Here is a 26,535-nt window from a genome sequence, read left to right as displayed (position 1 = left end):
TAACATTTTATTTAGTCGGGTTCCTGAGGTGAAATGTTAATTTCTGGGGGCATGGTAAGTAGGTCACCAAAGCAAGTTTGTATTATTTCAATAGTTATAGTTTGCTTTGTTTGCTTTGGTTATTCTGGTAAGTAGTCATCAGAGGAAACCCGCTACATTTTCCCATTAGCAGCAAGGGATCTCAGTAAAGCACATACCACGGCTTTTGACCAGTTGTGGAGCACTGGTTTGAATGAGAGAAAAAAACTACAATCAGTTGAATGGATTCAATGAGGTGGTTCGATCCTGCGATGCAAGCACCTCAGGCGAGCACTCAACCAAATGAGCTAAATCCCACCCCTCTTTCAATAGATGTGGGATGTAGCCCAGTGGTAAAGTCTTCGCTTAATGCGTGGTAGGTATGGGATCAATCCCCATCGGTGGACCCATTGGGCTATTTCTCGTTCCAGCCAGTGCTCCACAACTGGTGTAACAAAGGCTGTGGTATGTACTACCCTGTCTGTTGGATGGTGCATATAAAAGATCCTCTCTCAATATCTGTGTGGTCCTTAACTATATGTCTGGCACCATATAACCATAAATAAAATGTGTTGAGTGTGTCAAATAAAACATTCATATGTGACATAAACTGGATATAAGTGTAGAACTACATACAAGATAAATTTGGGAAATATTAATATATCTTATGGCAGTTGCAGTCTGATTAAAATTAGCTCTACTGGTCTACCAGTAGATCTAACAGCATTGCGTGGACTCCCATGTCCAGGTGACATTTCATCTATAAATAACAATTTAAATATCAACCAATTACACTTTGCCTTTTATTGCGTTATTTGGGAGCATACAAATTCAAAAAATATCGCGCAAGACTATTTATGCAATAGGCAAACTTTGGTCTATTTCAGCATTGAAAAAACGGGGAAAACTGCAGTAATAAACTCTGGATTGTATACTAGTATAAACAGATTTTATGGCTATACCATCACAGGGTTTTTTTCCGTCTTGTAACAAATTTTATATAAAATTTTATATTGAAATTAGTTTCCGGCATACTTCGTAATTCACCCGAATCATTTCATATACCCTCGGCATAATACTGAATGTTTTCAAATTCTTTTCAAATCACTGGTATGATTTTTGCAATTAAAGTTTTAATTGGTCGAATGAAAGGTCAACTGGAAATGATCTCCAATGGGCTGCTGTTAGATCCACATGTAATAGTAGAGCTAATTTTAATTAGATTGTGGCAGTTAGATGCTTAAACAATAATACTAGTATCTAGTCAACTTGTTCTACAGTTGTATTAAGACAGGTGCCCAATAGAATAGAATAGACTACAACAGAATAACAGAATAGAATAGAATAGATGTTTAACAACACCCCAGCACGCAAAATACATTGGCTATTGGGTGTCGAACTATGGTAAAGGTACGCGATAGAGCAAATTTCATTATACGTAGTACTAAACCAAGTAACTTCCAGCTGGGTCAAAGTTCGAGGTACACCCAACTTTTGATAGAGAAGTGAACACCACAAGTCCTGTGATTGGTGATAAATGTGAGAGTGTTGGTTGTAAAAAAAAAGAAAAAAAGTTTCAACTGGGCAAAAAATGTATGCAATTTTATTTTCATCTAGTACCAGTGTCAAGTAGCCTTGTGCTTGAAACATGTATGGGGTACCTGTAAATAAAAGTATGCAAATGTTGTGCGGAACTAGGGTAGTCATAGACACTACCCGTTATCTCAGAAATGAGCAGCTTGACCCCCAATTATTTCTGATTGACATTAAGAGTGAGGGGTGGTAGTATTTATATGTGTGGCGTTTATGTTGATTGATACACTGCAGGTAGGAGTTTTAGCCACATATGGTACTATTGTCGTCTATGGGATTTAATTTGGTAGTATACATCCTGTACACTGTCTATGATGAACACATGCAGTGTGTTTTGTAGGGAGGTGGGTGTTATATACACGATGACCTTATAACAGGACTCAAACTGCAACAAACTTTGGTTTTAGCTCATTTTCACATTTGTAGAGCAATTGCCTTCAAAATTATTAAAATGTGGCTAATTTTAAATTTCAGAACATTTTATTAGCCAAAGACTAAATGTTGTAGCCATTTTGTATTAAAAAAAAATATGAGCAACTGGTGTCTTACTGCGTGTTAAGAAAAATGATTGTCATCATGATAAAATTATGCAAAAAAAAGGGTTGATTTCCTTTCTAAGTTACAGGGGGGCGGGACTTAGCTCAGTCGGTTGAGTGCTTGCTCGAGGTGCTTGCATCGCAGGATCGAACCACCTCAGTGGATCCATTCAGCTGATTGGGTTTTTCCTGATTCCAACCAGTGCACCACAACTGGACAAAGGCCGTGGTACGTGTTTTCCTGTCTGTAGGAAAGTGCATATAAAAGATCCCTTGCTTTATTAAAAAAAATGTAGCGGGTTTCCTCTGATGATTACGAGTCAGAATTACCAGTTTGACATCCAATTAATCGATGTGCTTCAGTGGTGTCATTAAAACCCCCCAAAACAAAACAAACTTCTAAGTTACAGCATAAATGACACTATGTTCAAACATTTTAATACTGTTGAGTCGATCCAGTTTAAAAAAAATGATGCTACAACTTTTAACTAAAGGATTTATGCTGGTACACAATACATTAAAGGGACGGACCTAGTGTTTAAACACTACAGCATATTTTTCACCTAGACTCTAGTTTCAACCCGTTAAAATGGACACTAAGTTTGGTTAATTTGGATACAACAGCGTGAAGCAAGAATCTGAGACGCTGAAATTATACTCTTAAAAACAGACTAAAATCTGACTCCATAACCATTACTTCTCAGACGTACATGCGTTTTTAAAAATATGACAAAATACTTTTTATGGTGTTGGAAACACGAGGATCGCCAGAAACACTTTTGGTTGTACGGAAATGGATAATCTAAACAATAAAATATAAGTAATGTTTGATTTCAGTGATCATAAACATCTCTTCTAGTGAAAAATATGCCTTGGTGTTTAAAAACTAGGGTCTGTCCCTTTAATAAATAGTTAAAAAACTCAAAATATCATCAATTATGTCGTGATTTGTGCGTCATCAAATAACACATAATTTTCTTCTTTTTTCTTGCTGTTGTCATTTGTAAGCAAAGGATATTCAACAAAAGCGATTATAAGTGATTTCATTATAAACAAATTTGTCTATTCAAACCGCTGAACAGGTAAAACATTTTGTTTGGTTTACATTTCTTTTCTCTACAATTTTTCACCGACACTATTGTGCTTTAAAGGGACTGACCCTAGTTTCAACCCGTGAAAATTAACACTAAGTTTGGTTAAAGGGACAGACCCTAGTTTCAACCCGTGAAAATTTACACTAAGTTTGGTTAAAGGGGACCCAGTTTCAACCCTAGTTTAGTTAAAGGGACAGACCCTAGTTTCAACCCGTGAAAATTAACACTAAGTTTGGTTAAAGGGACAGACCCTAGTTTCAACCCGTGAAAATTTACACTAAGTTTAGTTAAAGGGACAGACCCTAGTTTCAACCCGTGAAAATTAACACTAAGTTTAGTTAAAGGGACAGACCCTAGTTTCAACCCGTGAAAATTAACACTAAGTTTAGTTAAAGGGACAGACCCTAGTTTCAACCCGTGAAAATTAACACTAAGTTTAGTTAAAGGGACAGACCCTAGTTTCAACCCGTGAAAATTAACACTAAGTTTAGTTAAAGGGACAGACCCTAGTTTCAACACGTGAAAATTAACACTACGTTTAGTTAAAGGGACATACCCTAGTTTGAACCCATGAAAATTAACACTAAGTTTAGTTAAAGGGACAGACTCTAGTTTCAACACCCGTGAAAATTTACACTAAGTTTAGTTAATCTACAAACCTGTAACACATTTGGATAAAAGTTACAATTGAGTGAAACATGAGTTTGTGACTTTAAAATTGTGAAATACCCTCTAAAAATAGACTAAAACTCGACTTCATAATTGTTACTTTTCAGACGCACACGCATTAAAAAAAAATGATAAATGCATTTTGTGACATTAAAAACATCAGGATGACCATAAACACTTCAAATGTACGGAAATGGATAATCTAAACAATAAAATCTAAGTAAAGTATGGTTTCTTTTATCAAAAACGACTCCAATAGTAAAAAATATGCCTTAGTGTTTAAAACCTAGGGTATGTCGCTTTAAATATTGGCATGTTTTAAACCTGTTTCAAACTGTGACTTTACATTTCTTTCTGTTTCTTCCACCAGTTATAGCTGATCAGTAACGTTTGTCTTCTAAATGATGTCCATTCACATTAAACACTGCTCACTCAAACTATTATTTCACGTTCATTCCTAAACTATCTGAATTTTAAACTGTCATGTTTCTTCTCTAAAACATAACGCAGTTTAGTTTTACATTTTCTTTCTAGATCCTGTACACTTTATTCTTTCACGCCCCGCTTCTTAGCTCTGTCAACTCTTTAAGTATCTTCTCTAAACAATAAATGTTTCTTTTCCATAATCTGACCACTCAGATATTGTTTTACAGTTTTCTAAAACTCTGTCCAATGAGTCATGCAGTTACATCGGTGTTCTGACAATAAAAACAAAAGCAAAAAATCCTGACCAATCAAACAGTTGTTTCAGTTTTCTAAAACTGTTTCCCCATGAATCAGTTACAGCGGTTTTCTGAAAATACAAAACAAAAACAAAAACACACAAATCTTGACCAAAAATCAAACAGTTGTTTCACGTTTGTTGCCATGGACACCATCGTCAGCGACGTCCTGTGAATCTGCCGACAGCAACCAGCGCCCTTGCTCGTGCTGGGCTGACACTGGGAAAGTTCGGTCGTTTTTCAAATGAGGCGACCAAAACGTCCTGTGACCCGAGCAGAGTTTCTTTAACCTTGGGTTCGAGCTATCACAGTATTTGCATCCCGTCTGCTCCCTGGCGTCACCCGCCAGCTGTAGACTCTCTGACCTAGTTATGAGGGGGATCTCTACATCACTTCCTCCCTGCTGACTGTCCACCTCAAATGGGTGGAGGTCGGAACTTCCTTTACATTGATCCTCCAACTCCTCCTTCTCCTCCTCCGTTTCCATGGCGATCCTTGGAGGTGGGGAGGAATTTGCTGCGACTTCGCTGTATGGTGTAAGAGGTGTAACATTTTGATTTAACGAGTCTCTGTAAATGACACCGTTGAAAGACTTCACCGTGACGGGTGATCCGGCACTGGTGCCGGAATTCGTTTGAGAATCCATGCTGTCAAACGAGTCTACGAGAGAATTGGCTTTACCCAATTCGTCCAGGTTGGACTTGAGCCGAGGTTTGTGGGGAACAGCGTACAGATCTGACGTAGTCCTGTCACTTCCCATACTACTTCCCCGAGCACAGCTATCGCTTTCTCTCGCACCTTGATCTGATAACTGTCTGGACTCGAGTTGTGAACTATAAGAAGCTGGACGCAATAGAATCGATGATGCACTATGTCTGTTATCATTACTCTTAAATCTACTCAAAGTGTGCACATTCTGATGTTCAAAGTCAAGGTCATGGTTGGGGTCAGGGTCAGGGTCAAGGTCAGGGACACACGACTCGACCTTCAACTCGTCGATGTTGGAATACACAGCATTCCATCCTGGCCTCAGCACCTGAGACGTCCTGGGAGCACAAACGTTGCGTGTGTCTCTATGGTGATGCTGCTGATGTTGGATCTGGTTGTGGTGGATGCCACAGGTGGGACATCTGTTTTCGAACCTGTGTTCTGAGCATGCGTTTGTTAGCGGGGAGCACAGCAAGCAGTTATACAGAGTGTGGGAAACGTCGGGACAGGAGCGCGTGCCGGTGGAGGTCGTGGTGACCAACTCATGCATGCCGTGACGTACGTGATCCGCGTGAGCCGGGGTCGCATCCCTGACAACCACCTCATCTGGTGTTCCCGTCATGTCGTTAGCCGTCTGCTCGTCGCCAGTGCAGTTGTACAGGGCATCCATTTTGGCAGTTTTCTCGTTGTGGAGATTCTGGGAGCCCCGCAAGTCGTTCTGGCTCGACTTGGCCGTCCCGGCGCGGCTACGTGGACGCGGGCCGGTGCGGAACAACTCACTGGGGAGGCAAAAGAAGAAACAACCAATAAACCTGGGCTAAGATTTCTTAATTTTTAAAATAAGTTTAGCCATAATAATAATAAACAACAAAAGGAGAAACAACCAATAAACCTGGGCTAACATTTCTTATTTTTAAAAATAAGTTTAACTATAATAATAATAAAAAACAAAAGAAGAAACAACCAATAAACCTGGGCTAAGATTTCTTATTTTTAAAAATAAGTTTAACTATAATAATAATAAAAAACAAAAGAAGAAACAACCAATAAACCTGGGCTAAGATTTCTTATTTTTAAAATCAGTTTAACTATAATAATAATAATAATAAACAACTCGCTAGGGAAACAAAACAAGAAACAACCAATAAACCTGGGCTAAGATTTCTAAAAAATAAATAATTAGGTTCATGAAAATAACTCCAAATACTATATTGTTTGCGGGTGGGGGGTTGTAACCTAAATGTCTATAAAGTAAATTATAACTTAGATTATAACCTGTAGTCCTTTCCACAGGAATGCCTTTTTTCATACTATGAAATCTACTACAAGTCAATTGTTTTCTAATTTGCATACAAAAATAGTGGAGTTTTATATATATATATATATATATATATATATACATACATACACATATATATATGGCACATTTTTCTGTCCTAGCTACTTTATATAAATATAGATTTTAAAGGAATGCTTAAGCAAGGCTTTTGAACTGGTATGCATATTCAGTGATATATAATGCACATTATTGCTTAATATTAATAAGTATATTATTATATTTAATTAATAAAATGGTTAAATGTGACAGCTGATATATATAACGGGTGCAGCCATTTTGTTCCATTCCCTCTGGCAAGTTGGTGGTTAGGTAATACTTAACAAGTAACGTCAGGAATGAGTCTCAGAACTAGAGAAACAAATGTACCTGGATTTTGCAGGATGATAAAATAGTCATGCAGTGCAATGTTCTGTAATACTATAAATCCCAGTAAGCCAGCAACAAGTATATATTATTTTTCAATACAAAATAAACCACCATTGTCAGAGTGGCTAAGCAGCAAGTTGAAATAATTATGCCATGGTTTGTCCAAGCATTAACCTACGTACTGTTTATTCCTTTCATTTCAACTTATTTTCATGCTTATATCCAATTAAGGTTCAAGCACGCTGTCCTGGGCACACACCTCAGCTATCTGGGCAGTCTGTCCAGGACAGTGGGTTAGTTGTTAGTTGGTTAGTGGTTAGTGAGAGAGAAGAGGGTGTAGTGGCCTTACACCTACCCAATGAGCCATTAAGAATTAAAATAAATAAACAGTCAATCAACAGGGAAATAACTCAGTGGTGCACTGGATTAAAGAGGAAATAACTGAGTGGTGCACTGGACTAAAGAGGAAATAACTGAGTGGTGCACTGGATTAAAGAGGAAATAACTCGGTGGTGCACTGGACTAAAGAGGAAATAACTGAGTGGTGCACTGGACTAACGAGGAAATAACTCGGTGGTGCACTGGACTAACGAGGAAATAACTCAGTGGTGCACTGGACTAAAGAGGAAGTAACTCAGTGGTGCACTGGACTAAAGAGGAAGTAACTCAGTGGAGCACTGGACTAAAGAGGAAGTAACTCAGTGGTGCACTGGACTAACGAGGAAGTAACTCAGTGGAGCACTGGACTAAAGAGGAAGTAGCTCAGTGGTGCACTGGACTAAAGAGGAAGTAACTGAGTGGTGCACTGGCCTAAAGAGGAAGTAACTGAGTGGTGCACTGGACTAAAGAGGAAGTAACTGAGTGGTGCACTGGACTAAAGAGGAAGTAACTCAGTGGTGCACTGGACTAAAGAGGAAGTAGCTCAGTGGAGCACTGGACTAAAGAGGAAGTAACTCAGTGGAGCACTGGACTAAAGAGGAAGTAACTCAGTGGAGCACTGGACTAAAGAGGAAGTAACTCAGTGAGCACTGGACTAAAGAGGAAGTAACTCAGTGGAGCACTGGACTAAAGAGGAAGTAACTCAGTGGAGCACTGGACTAAAGAGGAAGTAACTCAGTCGTGCACTGGACTAAAGAGGAAGTAACTGAGTGGTGCACTGGACTAAAGAGGAAATAACTCGGTGGTGCACTGGACTAAAGAGGAAATAACTGAGTGGTGCACTGGACTAAAGAGGAAATAACTGCGCGGTGCACTGGACTAAAGAGGAAATAACTCAGTGGTGCACTGGACTAACGAGGAAGTCACTCAGTGGTGTACTGGACTAAAGAGGAAGTAGTTCATTGGAGCACTGGAATAAAGAGGAAATAACTCGGTGGTGCACTGGACTAAAGGGGAAATAACTGAGCGGTGCACTGGACTAAAGAGGAAATAACTGAGTGGTGCACTGGACTAAAGAGGAAATAACTCGGTGGTGCACTGGACTAAAGAGGAAATAACTGAGTGGTGCACAGGACTAACAAGGAAATAACTCGGTGGTGCACTGGACTAACGAGGAAATAACTCGGTGGTGCACTGGACTAAAGAGGAAATAACTCGGTGGTGCACTGGACTAAAGAGGAAATAACTCGGTGGTGCACTGGACTAACAAGGAAATAACTTGGTGGTGCACTGGACTAACGAGGAAATAACTCAGTGGTGCACTGGACTAAAGAGGAAATAACTGAGCGGTACACTGGGCTAAAGAGGAAATAACTGAGCGGTGCACTGGACTAAAGAGGAAATAACAGAGTGGTGCACCGGACTAAAGAGGAAATAACTGAGTGGTGCACTGGACTAAAGAGGAAATAACTGAGTGGTGCAGTGGACTAAAGAGGAAATAACTTAGTGGTGCACTGGACTAAAGAGGAAGTAACTCAGTGTGGTGCACTGGACTAAAGAGGAAATAACTGAGCAGTGCACTGGACTAAAGAGGAAATAACTGAGTGGTGCACTGGACTAAAGAGGAAATAACTCGGTGGTGTACTGGACTAAACAGGAAATAACTGAGTGGTGCACTGGACTAAAGAGGAAATAACTGAGTGGTGCACTGGACTAAAGAGGAAGTAACTCAGTGGAGCACTGGACTAAAGAGGAAGTAACTCAGTGGAGCACTGGACTAAAGAGGAAGTAACTCAGTGGTGCACTGGACTAAAGAGGAAGTAGCTCAGTGGAGCACTGGACTAAAGAGGAAGTAACTCAGTGGTGCACTGGACTAAAGAGGAAGTAACTCAGTGGTGCACTGGACTAAAGAGGAAGTAACTCAGTGGAGCACTGGACTAAAGAGGAAGTAACTGAGTGGTGCACTGGACTAAAGAGGAAGTAACTCAGTGGTGCAATGGACTAAAGAAGAAGTAACTCAGTGGTGCACTGGACTAAAGAGGAAGTAACTCATTGGTGCACTGGACTAAAGAGGAAGTAACTCAGTGGAGCACTGGACTAAAGAGGAAGTAACTCAGTGGTGCACTGGACTAAAGAGGAAGTAACTGAGTGGTGCACTGGACTAAAGAGGAAATAACTCGGTGGTGCACTGGACTAAAGAGGAAATAACTGAGTGGGTGCACTGGACTAAAGAGGAAATAACTGCGTGGTGCACTGGACTAAAGAGGAAATAACTCAGTGGTGCACTGGACTAAAGAGGAAGTAACTCAGTGGTGCACTGGACTAAAGAGGAAGTAACTCAGTGGAGCACTGGACTAAAGAGGAAATAACTCGGTGGTGCACTGGACTAAAGAGGAAATAACTGAGTGGTGCACTGGACTAAAGAGGAAATAACTCGGTGGTGCACTGGACTAAAGAGGAAATAACTGAGTGGTGCACAGGACTAACAAGGAAATAACTCGGTGGTGCACTGGACTAACGAGGAAATAACTCGGTGGTGCACTGGACTAAAGAGGAAATAACTCGGTGGTGCACTGGACTAAAGAGGAAATAACTCGGTGGTGCACTGGACTAACAAGGAAATAACTTGGTGGTGCACTGGACTAACGAGGAAATAACTCAGTGGTGCACTGGACTAAAGAGGAAATAACTGAGCGGTGCACTGGGCTAAAGAGGAAATAACTGAGCGGTGCACTGGACTAAAGAGGAAATAACAGAGTGGTGAGTGGTGAAATAACTGAGTGGTGCACTGGACTAAAGAGGAAATAACTGAGTGGTGCACTGGACTAAAGAGGAAATAACTGAGTGGTGCACTGGACTAAAGAGGAAATAACTTAGTGGTGCACTGGACTAAAGAGGAAGTAACTCAGTGGTGCACTGGACTAAAGAGGAAATAACTGAGTGGTGCACTGGACTAAAGAGGAAATAACTGAGTGGTGCACTGGACTAAAGAGGAAATAACTGAGTGGTGCACTGGACTAAAGAGGAAATAACTGAGTGGTGCACTGGACTAAAGAGGAAATAACTGAGTGGTGCACTGGACTAAAGAGGAAGTAACTCAGTGGAGCACTGGACTAAAGAGGAAGTAACTCAGTGGAGCACTGGACTAAAGAGGAAGTAACTCAGTGGTGCACTGGACTAAAGAGGAAGTAACTCAGTGGTGCACTGGACTAAAGAGGAAGTAACTCAGTGGTGCACTGGACTAAAGAGGAAGTAACTCAGTGGTGCACTGGACTAAAGAGGAAATAACTCAGTGGTGCACTGGACTAAAGAGGAAGTAACTGAGTGGTGCACTGGACTAAAGAGGAAGTAACTCAGTGGTGCACTGGACTAAAGAGGAAGTAACTCAGTGGTGCACTGGACTAAAGAGGAAGTAACTCAGTGGTGCACTGGACTAAAGAGGAAGTAACTGAGTGGTGCACTGGACTAAAGAGTAAATAACTGAGTGGTGCACTGGACTAAAGAGGAAATAACTCAGTGGTGCACTGGACTAAAGAGGAAATAACTCAGTGGTGCACTGGACTAAAGAGGAAATAACTGAGTGGTGCACTGGACTAAAGAGGAAATAACTGAGTGGTGCACTGGACTAAAGAGGAAATAACTCGGTGGTGCACTGGACTAACGAGGAAATAACTCAGCGGTGCACTGGACTAAAAAGGAAATAACTCAGCGGTGCACTGGATTAAAGAGGAAATAACTGAGTGGTGCACTGGACTAAAGAGGAAATAACTGAGTGGTGCACTGGACTAACGAGGAAATAACTCGGTGGTGCACTGGACTAACGAGGAAATAACTCAGTGGTGCACTGGACTAAAGAGGAAGTAACTCAGTGGTGCACTGGACTAAAGAGGAAGTAACTCAGTGGAGCACTGGACTAAAGAGGAAGTAACTCAGTGGTGCACTGGACTAAAGAGGAAGTAACTCAGTGGAGCACTGGACTAAAGAGGAAGTAACTCAGTGGTGCACTGGACTAAAGAGGAAGTAACTGAGTGGTGCACTGGACTAAAGAGGAAGTAACTGAGTGGTGCACTGGACTAAAGAGGAAGTAACTGAGTGGTGCACTGGACTAAAGAGGAAGTAACTCAGTGGTGCACTGGACTAAAGAGGAAGTAACTCAGTGGAGCACTGGACTAAAGAGGAAGTAACTCAGTGGTGCACTGGACTAAAGAGGAAGTAACTCAGTGGAGCACTGGACTAAAGAGGAAGTAACTCAGTGGAGCACTGGACTAAAGAGGAAGTAACTGAGTGGTGCACTGGACTAAAGAGGAAGTAACTCAGTGGAGCACTGGACTAAAGAGGAAGTAACTCAGTGGAGCACTGGACTAAAGAGGAAGTAACTCAGTCGTGCACTGGACTAAAGAGGAAGTAACTGAGTGGTGCACTGGACTAAAGAGGAAATAACTCGGTGGTGCACTGGACTAAAGAGGAAATAACTGAGTGGTGCACTGGACTAAAGAGGAAATAACTGCGCGGTGCACTGGACTAAAGAGGAAATAACTCAGTGGTGCACTGGACTAACGAGGAAGTCACTCAGTGGTGTACTGGACTAAAGAGGAAGTAGTTCATTGGAGCACTGGAATAAAGAGGAAATAACTCGGTGGTGCACTGGACTAAAGGGGAAATAACTGAGCGGTGCACTGGACTAAAGAGGAAATAACTGAGTGGTGCACTGGACTAAAGAGGAAATAACTCGGTGGTGCACTGGACTAAAGAGGAAATAACTGAGTGGTGCACAGGACTAACAAGGAAATAACTCGGTGGTGCACTGGACTAACGAGGAAATAACTCGGTGGTGCACTGGACTAAAGAGGAAATAACTCGGTGGTGCACTGGACTAAAGAGGAAATAACTCGGTGGTGCACTGGACTAACAAGGAAATAACTTGGTGGTGCACTGGACTAACGAGGAAATAACTCAGTGGTGCACTGGACTAAAGAGGAAATAACTGAGCGGTGCACTGGGCTAAAGAGGAAATAACTGAGCGGTGCACTGGACTAAAGAGGAAATAACAGAGTGGTGCACCGGACTAAAGAGGAAATAACTGAGTGGTGCACTGGACTAAAGAGGAAATAACTGAGTGGTGCAGTGGACTAAAGAGGAAATAACTTAGTGGTGCACTGGACTAAAGAGGAAGTAACTCAGTGTGGTGCACTGGACTAAAGAGGAAATAACTGAGCAGTGCACTGGACTAAAGAGGAAATAACTGAGTGGTGCACTGGACTAAAGAGGAAATAACTCGGTGGTGTACTGGACTAAACAGGAAATAACTGAGTGGTGCACTGGACTAAAGAGGAAATAACTGAGTGGTGCACTGGACTAAAGAGGAAGTAACTCAGTGGAGCACTGGACTAAAGAGGAAGTAACTCAGTGGAGCACTGGACTAAAGAGGAAGTAACTCAGTGGTGCACTGGACTAAAGAGGAAGTAGCTCAGTGGAGCACTGGACTAAAGAGGAAGTAACTCAGTGGTGCACTGGACTAAAGAGGAAGTAACTCAGTGGTGCACTGGACTAAAGAGGAAGTAACTCAGTGGAGCACTGGACTAAAGAGGAAGTAACTGAGTGGTGCACTGGACTAAAGAGGAAGTAACTCAGTGGTGCAATGGACTAAAGAAGAAGTAACTCAGTGGTGCACTGGACTAAAGAGGAAGTAACTCATTGGTGCACTGGACTAAAGAGGAAGTAACTCAGTGGAGCACTGGACTAAAGAGGAAGTAACTCAGTCGTGCACTGGACTAAAGAGGAAGTAACTGAGTGGTGCACTGGACTAAAGAGGAAATAACTCGGTGGTGCACTGGACTAAAGAGGAAATAACTGAGTGGTGCACTGGACTAAAGAGGAAATAACTGCGCGGTGCACTGGACTAAAGAGGAAATAACTCAGTGGTGCACTGGACTAACGAGGAAGTCACTCAGTGGTGTACTGGACTAATGAGTAAGTAGTTCATTGGAGCACTGGAATAAAGAGGAAATAACTCGTTGGTGCACTGGACTAAAGGGGAAATAACTGAGCGGTGCACTGGACTAAAGAGGAAATAACTGAGTGGTGCACTGGACTAAAGAGGAAATAACTCGGTGGTGCACTGGACTAAAGAGGAAATAACTGAGTGGTGCACAGGACTAACAAGGAAATAACTCGGTGGTGCACTGGACTAACGAGGAAATAACTCGGTGGTGCACTGGACTAAAGAGGAAATAACTCGGTGGTGCACTGGACTAAAGAGGAAATAACTCGGTGGTGCACTGGACTAACAAGGAAATAACTTGGTGGTGCACTGGACTAACGAGGAAATAACTCAGTGGTGCACTGGACTAAAGAGGAAACAACTGAGCGGTGCACTGGGCTAAAGAGGAAATAACTGAGCGGTGCACTGGACTAAAGAGGAAATAACAGAGTGGTGCACCGGACTAAAGAGGAAATAACTGAGTGGTGCACTGGACTAAAGAGGAAATAACTGAGTGGTGCAGTGGACTAAAGAGGAAATAACTTAGTGGTGCACTGGACTAAAGAGGAAGTAACTCAGTGTGGTGCACTGGACTAAAGAGGAAATAACTGAGCAGTGCACTGGACTAAAGAGGAAATAACTGAGTGGTGCACTGGACTAAAGAGGAAATAACTCGGTGGTGTACTGGACTAAACAGGAAATAACTGAGTGGTGCACTGGACTAAAGAGGAAATAACTGAGTGGTGCACTGGACTAAAGAGGAAGTAACTCAGTGGAGCACTGGACTAAAGAGGAAGTAACTCAGTGGAGCACTGGACTAAAGAGGAAGTAACTCAGTGGTGCACTGGACTAAAGAGGAAGTAGCTCAGTGGAGCACTGGACTAAAGAGGAAGTAACTCAGTGGTGCACTGGACTAAAGAGGAAGTAACTCAGTGGTGCACTGGACTAAAGAGGAAGTAACTCAGTGGAGCACTGGACTAAAGAGGAAGTAACTGAGTGGTGCACTGGACTAAAGAGGAAGTAACTCAGTGGTGCAATGGACTAAAGAAGAAGTAACTCAGTGGTGCACTGGACTAAAGAGGAAGTAACTCATTGGTGCACTGGACTAAAGAGGAAGTAACTGAGTGGTGCACTGGACAAAAGAGTAAATAACTGAGTGGTGCACTGGACTAAAGAGTAAATAACTCAGTGGTGCACTGGACTAAAGAGGAAATAACTCAGTGGTGCACTGGACTAAAGAGGAAATAACTGAGTGGTGCACTGGACTAAAGAGGAAATAACTGAGTGGTGCACTGGACTAAAGAGGAAGTAACTCATTGGAGCACTGGACTAAAGAGGAAGTAACTTAGTGGAGCACTGGACTAAAGAGGAAGTAACTCAGTGGTGGAATGGACTAAAGAGGAAGTAACTCAGTGGTGCACTGGACTAAAGAGGAAGTAGCTCAGTGGTGCACTGGACTAAAGAGGAAGTAACTCAGTAGAGCACTGGACTAAAGAGGAAGTAACTGAGTGGTGCACTGGACTAAAGAGGAAGTAACTAAGTGGTGCACTGGACTAAAGAGGAAGTAACTGAGTGGTGCACCGGACTAAAGAGGAAGTAACTGAGTGGTGCACTGGACTAAAGAGGAAGTAACTCAGTGGTGCACTGGACTAAAGAGGAAATAACTGAGTGGTGCACTGGACAAAAGAGTAAATAACTGAGTGGTGCACTGGACTAAAGAGTAAATATCTCAGTGGTGCACTGGACTAAAGAGGAAGTAACTCAGTGGTGCACTGGACTAAAGAGTAAATAACTCAGTGATGCACTGGACTAAAGAGGAAGTAACTCAGTGGTGCACTGGACTAAAGAGTAAATAACTCAGTGGTGCACTGGATTAAAGAGAAAATAATTCAGTAGAAAACTGGATTAAAGGAGAAAACTAAACGTAGCATTGGATCAGAGGTGATATATTGTGTCGATGCCCAGCACCTGGTAATGCCAGAGTCTGGGTGTGGGATGAACGTGCCAGAACCTTGTTTTGGATATAGGCACATTAATAAAGTTAAAGAAAAGAAAGAAAGAAAGAGTGGATTATAAGTTAACCAAACTGGATCAACTACGAAAACTCAAACTATAGTTTGAGCCCACAGCACCATCGATGGAAAACAGGTTTTAACCCATTTCTTTTAAGACCCAGTGGCCAATGACCATGATGATATGTTTAAACATTTATTGGATGGAAGGATTGTTATTTAACAACCAACTCAACACATCTTAATTATGGCTATATGGTGTTAGATTTGTGGTTGAGGACCACTCAGATAATTAGAGGAAACCTGCAGTTACCATGTAATGGTTTACATATATGAATGTTCAACTGCTTGTATGTTCAAAAAAGATATATATATTATTAAATTTATTTTTTATTTAATAATGTTGGGGGTGGGGGGGGGGTGTTTGTTTTGTTTTTTAAAGATGCATTGAAATGAATGTTTAACACTTTTTTTTTTTATTTAATTGTTTTTTATTTAATATTAAAATTAATTTAATGTTATAGTTAGTTTAATTTAAATTTATGTTCAACAACATGCATTGAGATTAAAGTCTGTGAATGTTCAACTCATGCACGATAAAAAAAAAAAATATATATATATATATATATTTTTTTTTTAATTTAATAAATTTATTTAATAAAATTATTACATGAAAATTTTAATTTAATTATTTTTCATTTAATGTTTTTTAAAGGTTTTAATTAACATGTATTGAGATGAATTTTTTGTTTGTTTTGTATTTAATGTTTGGGGGTTTTTAAAATAAAAATTAATATGCACCTAGATGAATACAGGCAACTTTATGGTATGTGAGACCTTTAATTTCACAGAATTCCTGTTTATTTACTTATTAACATCCCACTCCCCGACAATTTCATGTGAGAAAAAAATTATATATATATATATATATATATACTACTCAAAAGAATTTAAGGGTCAGACGATATTTTCGACATTATTTTCTGAATGTCAATTATATTAGCTAGACCATAATGTCACGCATGGTATTGTTCCATGTTGACGAAAGTGGGTCTAAGCAACCCATAAATGAATTAAAATCCACTGTCATTGACACTGTCGACTAGTTCTAATGGCGAAAACATGCTTACATTTGCACGTAAATTAGGGCGAAAGCGAAAGGTCTGCTAAGTGCCCATAACTTGCTTTTTCACAAAGCGTTTCATTTGCACGCTTTGCACGTGTATTCCATGTTCCCAATGCTGAATTTCCATATAATTGGAGCTTGCGTTCGTGTACGGTGCACACTCCAAATTCGACAATGGTACGACGTCAACTGACTATCGAAGATCGAGGAAGGGCTATTGCTTGGCTTCAGGATGGCAATACGCAAAGAAATGTTGCTCTGAGACTTGGTGTCAGTCAGAGTGTCGTTGGCCGACTGTGGCAACGGTACCAAGCAACGAATTCTGTTAGAAATCGTCCACGTTCGGGAAGACCCCGAAGCACTACAAATAGAGAGGACCGCTACATCACCAATATGGCTCTACGTCAACACACAACCACTGCACGCCGATTACGTGACAATCTGCGGACTGCGACTGGAACTCGAGTGTCTGATCAAACCATACGCAATCGTCTGAGAGCCAATAATCTACGCTGCTGTCACCAGGCTGTTCGACCACCACTCCTACCACGTCACAGAACGGCCAGACGTCACTGGTGCACGCTTCATCTGCGGTGGCAACGTGTTCAGTGGGGTCGAGTGATGTTCACTGATGAGTCCAGGTTTAGTCTCCAGTTCAACGACGGTCGGGTTCGTGTCTACAGACGTCCTGGGGAGCGCTTCGCTGACGTTAACGTTAGACAAAGTCACCGGTTCGGTGGTGGCAGCGTCATGGTGTTGGGCGGCATCTCTATCCACCACAGGACCCCCCTCTATGTGGTGGATGGCAATCTGAATGGAATCCGCTATCTGAATGAGATTATCCGGCCGTTGGTTCTCCCAGGCCTTCAGCAGATTGGCGGCGGGGCAGTTCTGCAGGATGAAAATGCCAGACCCCACCGCGCCAGGGTGGTAACGGACTTTCTCAGACAACAAGGTATCGCCAGGATGGATTGGCCAGCATATTCGCCTGACTTGGTCCCAATAGAGAACGCCTGGGACGAATTAGGCAGGAGAGTTCGGGATAACCATGCCCCTCCGGCCAACCTTCATGATCTGGGTCAAATTCTTATGGCAGAGTGGCAGGCCATTCCCCAAGAGTTCTTCAGACGTCTGATCAACAGCATGAGGCAACGATGTGTCGAGTGTATTCGCGCCAGGGGTGGATTCACACACTATTAAACGAATGTTCTGATGTGTAAAATCCATGTTTGACAACCTTCAACTTTGACAGCATGTCATGTGACTTTCTTGTATACAGTGACGTTTATTTGTGGTTTTTTGTAAATATGGAACAATAAATAAAAAATTTGGTGTAGTTTACATCATCAATCTAATACACTCTGAAACTTATTTGGTTATAAATTTTTGACCCTTAAATTCTTTTGAGTAGTATATATATCAATGCCTGCTTCAGATTATACCCGGGTGTCCCCTGTATTTTTAATTTTAACCGGCCTCGGTGGCGTCGTGGTTAGACCATCGGTCAACATGCTGGTAGGTACTGGGTTCGGATCCCAGTCGAGGCATGGGATTTTTAATCCAGATACCGACTCCAAACCCTGAGTGAGTGCTCCGCAAGGCTCAATGGGTAGGTGTAAACCACTTGCACTGACCAGTGATCCATAACTGGTTCAACAAAGGCCATGGTATGTGCTATCCTGCCTGTGTTTGACATCCAATAGCCAATGATAAGATAAAAAATCAATGTGCTCTAGTGGCGTAGTAAAAGATCACTTGCTGCTAATCGGAAAGAGTAGCCCATGAAGTGGCCGCAGCGGGTTTCCTCTCAAAATCTGTGTCATCCTTAAATAAAATGTGTTGAGTGCGTCGTTAAATAAAACATTTTTCTTTTTTTTTTGCTTTAGATAAAAAAAAATATATATTGATTCTCGCTTTAATAATAACAGATCACCCTTGATCCAAGAAGACATTTCCGTCCAGCTAATAAAAAGAGTGAAGAAATATTGTTAATGTTGTAATGCAGATCAACTTAGACACATCAGTCACAGTTCACAACACACACAGCCCAGGGGACTGAAATCCAATAAGAAGCTCTTTTATCAAGGAGATACAGACAGTGATGTTGGTGTTTGGGATTTACACCTCCCCTGCAGAGCAGTGTACTCACTCTGGGTTGGAGATCTTTAGGATATTTAACCTCATTTATCCATCCATCTGTCCGTCCGTCCATCCGTCCGTCTGTCCGTCTGTTCATCCATCCATGCATCCACTCACTGAGACACCCACTCACACACCCAGTCGTTCATTTGTTCATTTATTCATTCATTCATTCATTCATCATCCATTTATTCATCTGTTCCTCCATTTATTCACCCATCCATCCATCCATTTATTCATCCATTCATTCATCTGCTCATTTGTTCATTCTTTCGTTCATTTTTTCTTTCATTTTTAATACATTATTTCCAACCCACTCTTGAATTAATAAGAACACCATGTGTTATTTATGGTCTCACTCAGCCACAGCAACACCATACATGTTATCAATTTCATGATATATGACTGGCTGCTCCTAAGCTGACCCATTTCCCCATCCAATGAAATAAGCACAATGAAAATTGATTGCAATGGCTTACACCAAACACCACGAGACCAGTTAAAATCTACAGATGCAGGTGACTAATATACTGACACAATCATTTATTAATTTCATTTCAGCTTATTTTTGTGCTTATGTCCAATTAAGGTTCAAGTACACTGTCCTGGACACACACCTCAGCTATCTGGGTTAGTCATTAGTGGTTAGTGAGAAAGAAGAGGGTGGTCTTACACCTACCTGCTGAGCCGTCAAAATTTGCTCTGGGTGGGAGCCGGTACGGGGCTGTGAACCCAGTACCTACCAGCCTTATATTAAGTCTGATGGCTTAACTATGACACCACCGAGGCCTGTACTGGGCTGTGAACCCAGTATCTACCAGCATTACATTGTATGTCCGATGGCTTAACCACAACACCACTGAGGCCGGTACTGGGCTGAGAACCCAGTACCTACCAACCTTATGTCTGATGGCTTAACCACGACACCACTGAGGCCGATACCAGGCTGTGAACCCGGTACCTACCAGCCTTATGTCCGATGGCTTAACCACGACACCACTGAGGCCGATACCAGGCTGTGAACCCAGTACCTACCAGCCTTATGTCCACTGGCTTGGCCAAAACACCACTGAGGCTGGTACCGGGCTGTGAACCCAGTACCTTCAAGCCTTGTGTCCATTGGCTTAGCCAAAACACCACTGAGGCTGGTATTGGGCTGTGAACCCAGTACCTATCAGCCTTATGTCCAATTGTTTAACCATGATACCACCGAGGCATGTGATATAATTAGCACCTTCATGGTTTGTATTGCATGCAGTAATGTGCTTCAATACAGTCGTTACTTTTATAGGGGAAACTTCAGACGTAATAAAGAAAACGCAAATTTGTCAAAATAAATTCCATATAAATATTTTCTGATGCTCAGCTAGACTCATTCAACTTATTTTCGTGCTTATATCCAATTAAGGTTCAAGCATGCTGTTCTGGGCACATATCTCAGCTATCTAGGCCGTCTGTCCAAGTCAGTGAGTTAGTGGTTAGTGAGAGAGAAGAGGGTGTAGTGGTCTTACACCTACCCGCTGAGTCATTAAAACTCGCTCTGGGTGGGAGCCGGTACCGGGCTGCAAACCCTGTACCTACCAGCCTGAAGTCCGATGGCTTAACCACGACACCACCGAGGCCAGTGCTTAGCTGGAGAATAATTAATGAGCTATGAGGAATTACAAATTATCTGTCCCAAGTGAATGAATATCGTAAAACCAGGCCTCCATTAGGGACAATCTGAAACTCATTTGTTTAGTCAGTTGGTTATTCTCTTTATTACCCATTGTCACTCTTAATCAGTTTTTAAAATAAAACTCCCTCTTCTGTCTAAAGCAATTCTATCAACGATTGCATTACATAAATATACATGCATTATATAACATAAAGGGACGGGACATAGCCCAGTGGTAAAGCATTCGCTTGATGCATGGTCGGTCCAGGATCGATCCCCATCGGTGGAGCAGTGCTCCACAACTGGTGTAACAAAGGCCGTGGTATGTACTATCCTGTCTGTGGGATGGAGCATATAAAATATCCCTTGCTGCTAATCCCATGAATAGCCCATGAAGTGACAACAGCGGGTTTTCTCTCTCAATATCTATGTGGTCCTTAACCATATGTCTAACACCATATAACCATAAATAAAATGTGTTGAGTGCATCGTTAAATAAAACATTTCCTTCCTTCCTTTCTTTTTAAAGCCAACTGTTTACAATACAAATAATAGAACTGTGATCCTGAACCAACTGTGTATCAGGCGAGCACTTTACCACTGGACTACGTTTTGTTTAACAACACCACTAGAGCACATTGATTTTTTATTATTTGTTTTTTTATTACCTGAGATAACACTCGTCTTTCTTATAAATGCTTTTTCTGACATCTGACTCGAGGAAATGAATCAGCGGGCCTCGCTAAAGGTTAACCTAAGATTCAATTTAATTATCTTGCATGGATGCTGTCTGAAAAACCATCTAGAAAATGATTCTGAAAGTATTGGTCTGTCAGACGTGATGGCTTTCAATGTGTAATGAGATAAAAGTGCCAGTTTTACTAATTTGTCTGCCTGCAAACCAGTAGTTCATAGATTCTAATTTTCAGTGAGATTTTCTACTGTCATATGCAACTTGCAACAACCAGTTTGCTGCTGCATCTAGAAGAAGCTAAAGAGCATATTGATTAATTAATCATCGGCTACTGGATGTCAAACATTTGGTAATAGTCTTAGAGTTTGTTTTGTTTAACGACACCACTAGAGCACATTGATTAATTAATCATCGGCTACTGGATGTCAAACATTTGGTAATAGTCTTAGAGTTTGTTTTGTTTAACGACACCACTAGAGCACATTGATCAATTAATCATCGGCTACTGGATGTCAAATATTTGGTAATAGTCTTAGAGTTTGTTTTGTTTAACAACACCACTAGAGCACATTGATTAGTTAATCATCGGCTACTGGATGTCAAACATTTGGTAATAGTCTTAGAGTTTGTTTTGTTTAACGACACCACTAGAGCACATTGATCAATTAATCATCGGCTACTGGATGTCAAACATTTGGTAATAGTCTTAGAGTTTGTTTTGTTTAACGACACCTGTGAGGACATTGTTATATTCCTTAGAGTGGCGAATTTAGCACAGTTTTGTGGGGACATTGTTATAGGTTTTCTTAGAGTGGCGAATTTAGCACAGTTTTGTGGGGACATTGTTATAGGTTTCCTTAGAGTGGCGAATTTAGCACAGTTTTGTGGTGATAGTATTAGAGTTTGTTTTGTTTAACGACACCACTAGAGGACATTGTTATATTTCTTAGTGTGGCGAATTTAGCACAGTTTTGTGGGGACATTGTTATACTTAGATGTCAACAACACTTTGGTAATAGTCTTAGTAAGAGTCTTGTTTTTTTTAACTACACCACTAGAGCACATTGATTAGTTAATCATCAGCTACTGGATGTCAAACATTTGGTAAAAGTCTTATAGAGTTTATGTTTAACTACACCACTAGAACACATTGATTAATTAATCATCGGCTACTGGATGTCAAACAGTTGGTAAAAGTCTTACAGAGTTTGTTTTGTTTAACGACACCACTAGAGCAATTGATTAATGAATGTCAAATATTAGGTGAATTTGACACGTAATCATCTTTTCCATTAGCAGCAAGGGATCTTTTATATGCACTTTCCCACAGACAGGAAGCACATACCAGTCTTTCACCAGTTGTGGTGTGATGGTGGGAACAAGACAAAACCCAATCAGGTGAATGGATCCACAAGCACCTCAAACGAGCACTCAACCAACTGAGTTAGATCTCACCATTTCAGTGAGATTCTGCTATTATATAAAAACCAATTTGCTGCATGTATAAAAAGTTACAGTTTGCTTTGTTTAACGACACCACTAGAGCACACTGATTAATTAATCATTGCCTATTGAATGTCAAACATTTGGTAATTCTGACATAGTCTTAGAGAGGAAACTCACTACATCTTTTAATTAGTAGCAAGGGATCTTTTGATATGTACCATCCCACAGACAGGATAGCACATACCACGGCCTTTGATATACCAGTCGTGGTGCACTGCTTGGAGAGAGTAATAGCGCAATGCACGTACCGATGGAGTTCGATCCCAGACCGACCGCACATCAAGTGAGAGCTTTACCACTGGGCCTCATTCTACCCCTAAACCACTTTGACGTTGGGTGGGACGTAGCACAGTCGTCGTACCGACGGAGATCGATCCCAGACCGACCACACATCAAGCGAGAGCTTTACCACTGAGCCACATTCTGCCCCCTAAACCACTTTAACGTTGGGTGGGACGTAGCACAGTGATAAATCGTTCGCTCAATGCACGGTCGGTCTGGGATCGACCCCCATCAGTGGACCCTTTAGGCTATTTCTCGCTTTAGCCAGTGCACCACGACTGTTATATCAAAGGCTGTGGTATGTTCTATCCTGTATGTGGGATGGTGCATATAAAAGAACACTTGCTGCTAATCGAAAAGAGTAGCCCATGAAGTGGCGACAGCATGTTTCCTCTCTCAATATCTGCGTGGTCCTTAACCATATGTCCGACGCCATATAACTGTAAATAAAGGGTGTTGAGTGCGTCATTAAATAAAACATTTCCTTCCTTCATCCGACTTTAGGCTTAGAAACCAGTCTAGTAAATGACTGCGACCGCTTTCCTTCCTGAACATACTCAGGGGCAGATCCAGTAAATATTGGGGTGGGGAGAAAACCGGACATCTTACAGAGTCTCATTCTAAAAAACAGGACAGAACTTAACCTCTCTAAACCAGATCCCTCTTAAAACCGGGGTTTTACTGTATTTATCATTATGAAACATTATAGGGGATGGAAAGTGTGTTTGTCAAGTGTTATACATATCATTTTCAAAATATATCTTTTTATAATAATAAAAAATGGGAATTATTTACATTAAAAAATTTGTTACTCTAAAAATACTACAATAAAAAACAACAAAACTTTTGGGGAATGGTTGGGAATGGTACTGATTATGGGAAGGAAGGAAGGAAGGAAAGGTTTTATTTAACGACGCACTCAACACATTTTATTTAAGGTTATATGGCATCGGACATATGGTTAAGGACCACACAGATATTGAGAGAGGAAACCCACTGTCGCCACTTCATGGGCTACTCTGTTCAATTAGCAACAAGCGATGTTTTATATGCACCAACTCACAGACAGGACAGTACATACCGTCGCCTTCATTACACCACTTGCGGTGCATGTCTTAAACGAGAAATAGCTACTCTGTCCGATCTTTTATATGCACCATTCCACAGACAGGGTAGTACATACCACGGCCTTTGATATACCAGTTGTGGTGCACTGGCTGGAACGAGAAATAGCTACTCTGTCTGATCTTTTATATGCACCATACCACAGACAGGATAACACATACCACGGCCTTTGTTACACCAGTTGTGGAGCACTGGCTTAAACAAGAAATAGCTACTCTGTCTGATCTTTTATACATGTATGCACCATTCCACAGACAGGATAGTACATACCATGGCCTTTGTTACACCTGTTGTGGAGCAGTGGCTGGAGTGAGCTGATTACGGGAGTTTAGAAACAAGGGTGATAAGAAGCCTGTAAAGAGAAAAGATTCATACCACATATTGTAGAGGGCGGCCGTGACAGCGATCACAAAGACAGTCCCAACACCGAGTACCGCATACATCCACACATTACTACCAGTGGCAGCTGAAAACAAGATAAAAATTAGCTTAACAATATATTATAGTTAAAGTTTGTTTTGTTTAACGACACCACTATATCCCTGTCCCGAGTCAGACACCCGATCCTATCGGAGGCCGGACTCGGGGATAGGTGTGTTCGAAACCCTAGTGGTATATGGACACATTAAACCAGTTACTAAGTTAAGCTAAATGACACAACTAGAACACATTGATTGGTTAATCATTAGCTATTGGATGTGTAAGATTTAGTAATTTTGACGTATAGTCCAAGAGAGGAAACCCGTTATATGTTTCCATTAGTAGCAAGGGATCTTTTATATGCACCATCCCACAGACAGGACAGCACATACCAATTTTAAACTCTTGTTTTTTTGTTACCCACCTGGCACAATGATAGTTGGAGTGACTGACATGGTTGTTTCATTAGAATCCATGACACAGGCTATCAAAGACACCCACCATCACCACCACCACCCAATAAGATTTAGACTATTTTGTTACCCACCTGCCACAATGATAGATGGCGGTACTGCGGTGGTTGTGTCTTTGGAATCCATGACAGGCTATAAGAGTTACCACCCCCTCCCTCTATTAGATTTAGACTAGTTTGTTACCCACCTGCCACAATGATAGATGGCGACACTGCGGTGGTTGTTGGATTATAATCCATGACACAGGCTATCAGAGATACCCCCCCCCCCCCCCCAATAAGATTTAGACTCTTTTGTTACCCACCTGGAACAATAATAGACGGTGCCACTGCGGTGGTTGTCTCGTTGGAATCCATGATGCAGGCTATCAGAGTTCCATTGGAGTACACCGACTCATACTTGTCGTAACAGTTACATAGGTTCGTGTCCACACACAGGGCACCCGATATCAGTGTACAGTTGGGCTCACACCTCAACACGGCCAAGGGTCTCTCTCGGGGATCGCAACCACCTGGAAAAACAGAAGAAGAAAAAAGCATTCTGAGAGTATTCTGAAAGCATTCTGAGAGCATTCTGAAAGCTATACATGTCCCTTACAGAGCATAATTTTTTTTTGTATTTCCTAAATTCAAGGGTCATAACTCTGTGAATAATGGGTAAAGTGCCATGAAAGTTAAACGTGATCTGTAACAGTACATGATAAAGATGTATACAAAATGTCAGCTTGATATCTTGAGGTATTGCAAACAAAATCCAGAAAACTATTTTTCTTATCTCTCAAGTTCAAGGGCCATAACTTTGTGATTAATGGGTAAATTGCCATGAAAGTTAAACGTGATCTGTAACAGTACATGATAAAGATGTATACAAAATGTCAGCTCGATATCTTGAGGTATTGCAAACAAAATCCAGAAAACTATTTTTCTTATCTCTCAAGTTCAAGGGCCATAACTCTGCCAAAAATGGGTAAATCACCATAAAAGTCAAACTTGATAAAGATATACACACCCGCCTGCCACCGATTCAATCGGGTTGCTGGTGCTCCCTTGCACCTGCCAGTGCAGGCGGTCCCTCCTCCCCCCCCCCCCCCCCCCACCTTTCCTGTCATGGACAGAGGAGCCAGCCAAGGCCGGATCCTGTGCCCATGACAGGCGTGCGCTACAACAGCTTGTTCTGAATGTTCACGTAAAACCCTATGACCTGACCTGACCTGACCTGACCTGACCTGACCTGACCTGACCTGACCTGAGATATACACAAAATTTCAGCTCAGTATCTTGAGACACTGCAAACAAAATCCGGTAAAAAAACAAATTCTTATCTCTCAAGTTCAAGGGCCATAACTCTGCCAAAAATTGATAAATCGCCATAAAAGTCAAACTTGATAAAGATATACACAAAATTTCAGCTCAATATCTCAAGGCATTGAGAAATAATTGTAATGGACAGACAGTCAGACAGACAGAAGAACTGAGATAAAACCTATAGTCGGTTGGAAGGGACCAAAAGGAAGAAAATTTATTTTATGACATCACAAACAAAAGCATGTAGCGGTTGTGTGAAACCAGGCCCTCAGTAAAGCTTAAATATATATATAGACTGGATGTGGCATGTGTGTGCAGTATGACTAACAAAAGCATGTAGCGGTTGTGTGAAACCAGGCCCTCAGTAAAGCTTAAATATATATATAGACTGGAT

At 41.4% G+C, this 26,535-nt stretch overlaps 1 protein-coding gene across 2 annotated transcripts in view; it reads right to left on the bottom strand.

Moving 5' to 3' along the window:
- The window catches only part of LOC121385300 (thrombospondin type-1 domain-containing protein 7A-like), a 156,010-nt gene that overhangs the window by 17,212 nt on the left and 112,263 nt on the right, over positions 1 to 26,535 (bottom strand). The window contains exons 23-25 of one of the 2 annotated variants that reach the window (XM_041515920.1): positions 25,142 to 25,348; positions 24,320 to 24,410; positions 5,903 to 6,119 (exon numbers count right to left, since the gene is read on the bottom strand). In XM_041515920.1, the coding sequence (XP_041371854.1) occupies positions 5,903 to 6,119; positions 24,320 to 24,410; positions 25,142 to 25,348 (515 nt within the window). Of the gene's footprint in view, positions 1 to 4,066; positions 6,120 to 24,319; positions 24,411 to 25,141; positions 25,349 to 26,535 lie in introns of those variants that run through there. The other variant, XM_041515919.1, reaches the window with a different exon arrangement.

The sequence above is a fragment of the Gigantopelta aegis genome, chromosome 11, assembly GCF_016097555.1.
Source record: "Gigantopelta aegis isolate Gae_Host chromosome 11, Gae_host_genome, whole genome shotgun sequence".
NCBI classification, from domain to species: domain Eukaryota; kingdom Metazoa; phylum Mollusca; class Gastropoda; order Neomphalida; family Peltospiridae; genus Gigantopelta; species Gigantopelta aegis.
The sequence above is the reverse complement of the archived record's forward strand: the minus strand, read 5'-3'. Positions and strand labels throughout refer to the sequence as shown.